The sequence below is a fragment of the Penaeus vannamei genome, chromosome 34, assembly GCF_042767895.1.
Source record: "Penaeus vannamei isolate JL-2024 chromosome 34, ASM4276789v1, whole genome shotgun sequence".
Taxonomy (NCBI): domain Eukaryota; kingdom Metazoa; phylum Arthropoda; class Malacostraca; order Decapoda; family Penaeidae; genus Penaeus; species Penaeus vannamei.
The window spans coordinates 26,623,925-26,631,424 of NC_091582.1; the positions used below are offsets into that span (position 1 = coordinate 26,623,925).

A 7,500-nucleotide genomic window follows, 5' to 3' on the forward strand; every position below is an offset into this window, starting at 1 on the left:
CTCTGGTTTCAATTTCTGTCGTTTGTCCCTCCCTTCCTCCTTCTATCTCGTTTCTATTTACTTCGTTTATCCCTCCCTTCCTCTTTCTCTCGTTCTCTCTCTCGTTTCTATTTCCCTCGTTTGTCCCTCCCTTCCTCCTTCTCTTTCGTTTTTATTTACCTCGTTTGTTGCTCTCTTCCTCCTTCTCTCGCTTGTCCCTTCCTTCCTACTTGTCTCTCGTTTCTACTTCACCTCGTTTGTCCCTCCCTTTCTCCTTCACACTCCTTTCTATTTCCCTCGTTCGTCCCTCCCTTCCTCCTTCTCTCTCCTTTCTATTTCCCTCGTTCGTCCCTCCCTTCCTCCTTCTCCCTCGTTTCTACCTCACGACGCGTTCGCCAGTCACCTTTTATTTTCATCTCCGTGCGGTGGAAGTCCCCGCGATGCTATTTCTGTTTTCGGGGAAGTAGGAACTTCTTCCCATTGAGAAAAAGCGCCGTTATGCATCAACACCTTTGCTCTTTCTTTCAATTCATTTTTATTAGAAATGGTTATTGATTACTCTTGGTCGTATTGCGAGAACAAGTGTCAAGGGAAATGTTTATTCTAGTTATTAAAAAAACGTAAATGAGACTGCCACACAATCGCCCCCACATACAAACGCAAATACACATATATGTATGTAGGTATGTATACATATGTTCATGTGTATGAATGGCGAAACAAACACACACACATACACACATATTTATTTATCAATTCATATGTACACATATATGTAAACACACACACAAACAATATATATATATGTATTACATAATCGTATATTTACATACACATGAAATGTATGTGTGTGATATATATATATATATATATATATATATATATATATATATATATATATATATTATATTACACATGTACGTATACATACATACACATATGTACAGATATATACGTACACACACATACACATATATATATACATACATATATATTCATACATATATGTATGCATATATGTACATATATGTATATACATATAATAATACATATATAAATGTATAAAATATATATATATATATATATATATATATATATAAACACACATATGTATGTATGCATATATACATATAAATGCACACACAAATATATATATATATATATATATATATATATATGTGTGTGTGTGTGTGTGTGTGTGTGTGTGTGTGTGTGTGTGTGTGTGTGTGTGTGTGTGTGTGTGTATTATATATATATATTTATATATATATGCATATATGAATTTATATATATATATATATACACACAATATATATATACACACATATGTGTGTGTGTGCGTGGTTATATATACATACATGCGTATATGTGTATGTATGTATATCTATCTATCTATCTATCTATATATATATATACATATATATGTATATATCTATCTATCTATCTATCTATCTATCTATCTATCTATCTATATATTTGTGTGTGTGTATATATATATATATATATATATATATATATGCATATATGAATTAATATTATATATATATGCATATATGAATTAATATATATATATATATATATATATATATATATATACAATATATATACACACACACATATGTGTGTATGTGCGTGGTTATATATACATATATATATATATATATATAAATATAACAATATAAATATATATACAATCCTCAAAAATCAAAGTTTCGTCGGTCAAGCACTGAAATATAACTACAAGGGAATATACTTTATATCTGTTCCGCAAGGAAAAAAAATGGGGCAAGAGTTTCGACTTCTCCCACGTAAAGCAATAACACCTTTGATAGAGAATAACAGATCGTATGCATAAGCTCCAAACGGTCGAGAATGCCAGGACATAAGGAAAATTGTGAGTCATAGGGATATAGGATTGACGTTATCTTGTATAATCCACGTAGTGATGCCACCTAGAATGTTTATCCACACTGCACTTGGTAATGAGTATAGTCTCATCACAATTGATGTTAGGAGAGCCCTTTCTTGTGAAAGAAAAAGAAAACAAAATGCTTCAATGGCGACTTGGGAATGCAATCTGGCACGGAGAAATGTGGAGAAGCCGTAATAAAGACGGGGAAAGTTGTTGAGCGTGAGGAAGTGGAGTTACCAGCTCGGGATCGTTAAAAGGGTTGTGAAAGAGGGATAAATGTATTTAAGAGAGCATGAAGTGTCACCATATGAAGATGGGTGAAAAACAGGAAATGCGAGAAGGGGCGAAAGTTCTTACTACACTTGGAACGATAGAAACAAAATACTTTCAGTGATCATTTACGCAGGAGCAATATAAAAGCAAGAATAATAAATTGGGTAGAAGAAATAAGGACAAAAGAAGAAAGAGTATCAGACCATGAGACGCGTAAATAGATTGCAGTGCATTTTGCCCACCATTCGAAAAGTGATGCCTGTTGGCTGCAAACATATTTAAACCTTTCAGCAAAATAAACAAGGGTTAGAGGCACCAGGTGAAGAGGGGGGTTTGGGGCACACAAACATCCCTTTAGCTACCATGCCCCTTAAGGTTAACACTTTTACTGCCACACGCAGGGTAAACACAGCTGCCTTGAGTTCAGGCGAATAACTCATCAGCTGATTTGTGCTACGCGCCCCAAGGAATTTATATCATTATTCCTTTTCACTGATATTTTATATAGTGGCAAGATATCACCGATTTACCAAAGATTGCCATGAATTGCAAAGTGACAATCAATTTGCTTTATCCTTACCTTGGAGGACCGAGTTGTGATGTATATCCAACTGAATCAATACTAAGTGAATCAGTACTAATAGACAATGAATGAAGACAGCTCTGAAATGTGAAATCATACCTGACGCAGAATTAATTAATTGGACAAGGCAAGAGCAGGCACACGGGTCAGATTTATGCAAAACAATATAATGACAGAACCTATCTGCAACATGCAGACTATTAGGATAAAATAGAAAAATCGTGAGATATTTGGTATGTAACTGCCAAAAGCTTGGTTAAATTGAATACAAGGAAGGGAATGATAGGCTCCTTTGTCATTCACTCACTGACTAATTTAGGATATGTAGTTAGAACTGAAATGCGAACATCAACCAAAATGTAACGGTTCCAGGACAAATATATACGGTGTGTGACCAGGGCTTTGAACAGAGAATACCATGTATGACAATTTAATCATATTTGCTAAAATATCAATATTGCAATCACAGGAGATTATAGGATAGTCTAGAAATAAGTACGTTCAACTGAAACAGAACAGTTCAGATGGAGTCTATTAAGAGATGAAAATACAAAGAATTGAAAAGAGAAATCGCAAGAACGCGGTTCCTGAAGAAGATAGATATACCAACAATGGCCATTAAGAAAGTTACTTTCGGTATTACAATAGTGAGTTGCGAAAATGCATATTCAGAGTATGGATCACTTACCCACGACTAATTTGTCAGGAACGCCAAGGAAAGCCAAAAAAAAGAAAAAAAAAACACTCTTTCTAGGGTAGATAGCAGGAGCGTCAAATGGGGGGGGGGGGGAGTTGTTCATCTCCCTAAAGCTGTTTACCCCCACAAGGTCTGCCTTGCCCCCCCCCCCCCCGGCCCACATTCAGAGGTTATTGTATTTAGTTACAGGCAAACACGAATCAGAATATACTACTACTAGTACATTTTCAAAGATGATTGTGCTCACTTTGCTCGCTAACCCCCCCCCCCCCTTGCACCCTCAAGAAAAAAGTAAAATGACGCCCCTAGTAGATACATTCGTTTATGTGCAGTGTTGTCCTTAATTTGATCGCCCTTCCAAAATATCTGACAATATATTAATACACACACACACACACACACAAACACACACACATACACACACACACACACACACACACACACACACACACACACACATATATATATATATATATATATATATATATATATATATATATATATATATATATATATATACGGATCTATCGGTCGCTCCTCGGAACGTGGGGTCTCAACTAGAAGGGGTGGATCATCAACGTCTAATTTTCGTGGCATTGTTCTCTGCGAGGTTCACTTTCCTCATATTATTTAACAAGGATACATTAAATCCTACTTAGAATAAAAAAAAAATAGCACAGTGGTGAATTATCATTTATTTTCCTTGGTTTTTAAACACGCATCACAAAATGGCTTTGAGAACAGTTCCGCCATCAATCATTTCGACTGACTATTATCGCAATGAAACAATCCGCATTACATATTGGAGCATCTATTCCATCCATAGTTTCTGTTTCTATCTAGATCGACTCGCTGGGTGTACTGTCGCTTCGAAGCTTTCGTAAACCTCCAATTATCTTCAGTTACCAACACCCCTCTCCTGGCTAGAATTTCCCCCGCGGCTTAGAAAGTGTTTCCTTCCTCCCGGATACTTAACTCCACAAAGTCAGACCCGCCCCTATTGATTGCGGACTATCATGGTGCGATTAACTGGATTCTATATGTAAGGCGATGCACTCACGCCGGTGATATTACCCTATATTGCTTTTTTCACGAATTCGAGACGTTGCGTTGATGTTTTTATCAGCTATATACCGTAAATTCAGTACTGCCACTACCTAAAGGATCGTTCTTATGGATATATACCGTTAACGAAATTACTCGTGCTATATTAATTTTATGTCGTTTGGTGCCGAGGAATTCGTTCTTATTATTGTTTGGCGATATTGAAGTCGTTCTCGTTGTTTTTCAGTGGGAGCAAATTTGTTCTTGACATGTTTGGTGTCAACGCAGTCGTTCGTTGACATTTTTTCTTTTCTTTTTTAGTGCTAAGAAGGTCGTTTGGTTAGCGGTTTCTTGTTAATAACCTCGTTCGCGTTCACTGTTCACTGTTTTTGATGACGTCTATTATGCCTCAGCGCTGACAAGGTCGTCCATGCGACTCTCATGGCAGCCAAGCCGTTCGTGCTTTCAAGGTCGTCACCAGCAGGCCTATGTTTGGTGCCATTAAAGTTCCATTCGTTGTAGAGACTAACATTGATAAGTGTCACTGTTCAGTAAAGGTCGCACGTATTGCTATTCACTTATATTGAATACGTGGTTTCATTACCCCGTATAAATGTCGTTCATTACTACCACGGCTGCATGTGTCATCGCTCAGTGTTGCCAGCATGGTCTGCGTCGTAAACTACGTCTCAAACATATGCTGAAGTCTTGCTTGTCGTTGCGAAGCGCTGATGCTGATGCCTTTGTTCTTTGAAAGTCCTAACACTACCATGCATGTCCTTTGCCGCGGTGAAGGTCGTCAAGTCGTTGATCGGGGCGACAGTCTCATAAATATTCAGTCAGTAGGATCGCAAGCGTCGTTGTTCACTAATGTCAAGGTCGTTCGTGCTGTTGTTCATTGTTGCAGAGAGACCAGAGGTGTTGGTGGTCAATGTTACCAAAGTCATCAGGATCACACATTGTATGGTCAAAACATAGGACGAACAGAAATAAAATATCCATCACTGATTTGCGAAATGAATGGCCCCACCGGAAGGGACTTTGGATATAAAATAAAGAAAATAAATATACGTAATCTTCAATCATATCTCCCCAAGAAAGGTCTTTTAAGACAACACAAGAAGTCTGCCTTGATATACCGGGCTTTGTGTTTGTAGGTCGCCGGGGACACTTTATTGCATTTCTTTATATTTCCATGGCCTCCGCTCCAAATATATACGTATTTATCGATAGTTTACTCCCACTTTGTCTATTTATATGTTAGGTTGATTATGTAAGAAAGAAACTGTGCGATAGGTCAGTTGCAAGCGAGAATAAATGTTTAATAATAGGAGACAGTTTGGTTAATAATTGCATCTTGCTGTGTTATTATCTACATGAGTGTCCGATTAAAGTCATAAACAGTAATGTGCAGTTAATAAAAGGGGGAAAAAAAAGTACATGCATCTTGAAATTAGATATGATGCATGCATTTACACTGTTTTTATCGCTAGCTTGAAAGAAGTTAAAATATTTCTAAGATCAATCGATGGCAGAATCCACGTATGCAATTGTCTGAATTCCACTCCTGTCTGCCTCATCAACCAAGTATTCTCGTTCTATAATCTCTTTCAGATTTATAGAAAATATCTGTAGTTTTCAGACGGGCACTAAGACTTCATGACATATGTTACATTTTCATACCCCGACCTACTTAGCTTTATTCCAGATTTGTAGATATTTTCCATTGAACCGAAGCATGCTACGCGTCATGTTATTAAGTGCGATTCTGATATATTATTTAGTTCCATTTTGATAAGAGAATGAATTCATTAATAGGTTATCTGCACGAGGAAGTTTCTCAAGTTCGCAAACTCGGCCAGACCCTGACTTCCGCATAAACTTTCTATTCACAAGATTTGCATGTCCTATACAAACAGTAAGCGCGTTTGTGTTCTTTAATCTGATATTCCTTTTACATAAAATTCCATCTGGCGTGAGTGACTTGCTCGGGAAGTTACTAAATATAGATGAAATACCAGGTTTCTAGAAATACATATCAAGACTAAATACCGCCATCTTGCATACAGATATCACACTAACATACCAAAACGTCTTTAAAATAATAAGGGGCATCCATCCATAGTCAAAAGATGCGAAATCCAGAAATAAGAATGAATAATGAAAAGGCTCCGTCCGGGGAGAGAACCAACGTACCAGTCGCAACAACGTAACCATGGCCGACAGGAGGAGACGGAGAAAGCTAGCGAGCAATGACGATTCCGAGGACTGTTCCGAGGAGTCTGACGATGAACAGAGCGGCCTTAGGAAATCTTTGACAGTAAGTGATGTGGGGGCTATGAGTGGAACTCCCTCCCTGGAAGTCTGCAAGTGTCGAGAAGGCTTGCGGGCAGGGTTGCCAGGTCATGAAGGCGGGGCCGGTCTTGTAAACATTGTCACGGGCGGAAATAATGGGATTAGTAATGGGTTCACCAATGATTTCCTCGTTAAAAGAAAGAAGAGAAATTTCTTGTTGTCTCTGTGCGCTTTATTTTGACTAGAATGACTCCTGTCGAGGTTGCGATCCCAGGTGGCTAAGCCATGTCGTGTGAGGAGGAAGTTGCTTTGAACGGGATGTTGAACTTCATTGAACCCCATTGTTATGTCGAGAAATGAACGAACGTTTTATTTCATAAGATTGGCGGTGTTTTCGTATCATCTACACTGTGGAGATAGTGGTTGGGGCTCTTGGAAGTGAGTGATACATCAGAGTTTGGTTATGATGGCTAATGATTCATCTTTGTTCTCTGAATGTGTCATGACCACAGAGGCAGGCAGACTCACTTATTTTGTGTCTTAATTGTCCAAATAATTCCTTTATTTGGATGAATAATAATTGCAAGTGGAGAGGTTAGAAGGGTTATAAAGGTAGACGGTGCATGATTATTTCCATAATATATTTATTGTAATCTTAGTACCTCATTTTATGTTCATTGTTTCTGTGCTTTCGTCAAGGTGAAATTGTTTAGTGTT

At 37.6% G+C, this 7,500-nt stretch overlaps 1 protein-coding gene across 4 annotated transcripts in view; it reads left to right on the forward strand.

The window, feature by feature from the left end:
* Positions 1–6,654: 6,654 nt before the first annotated feature.
* Positions 6,655–7,500, forward strand: part of LOC113829282 (protein CASC3) — a 23,705-nt gene continuing 22,859 nt past the window's right edge. For all 4 annotated transcript variants that reach the window (XM_027382412.2, XM_027382416.2, XM_027382415.2 and 1 more), the window contains exon 1: positions 6,655–6,808. In XM_027382412.2, coding sequence (XP_027238213.2) covers positions 6,704–6,808 — 105 coding nt within the window. In that variant the 5' untranslated portion in view covers positions 6,655–6,703. The remainder of the gene's footprint in view (positions 6,809–7,500) is intronic.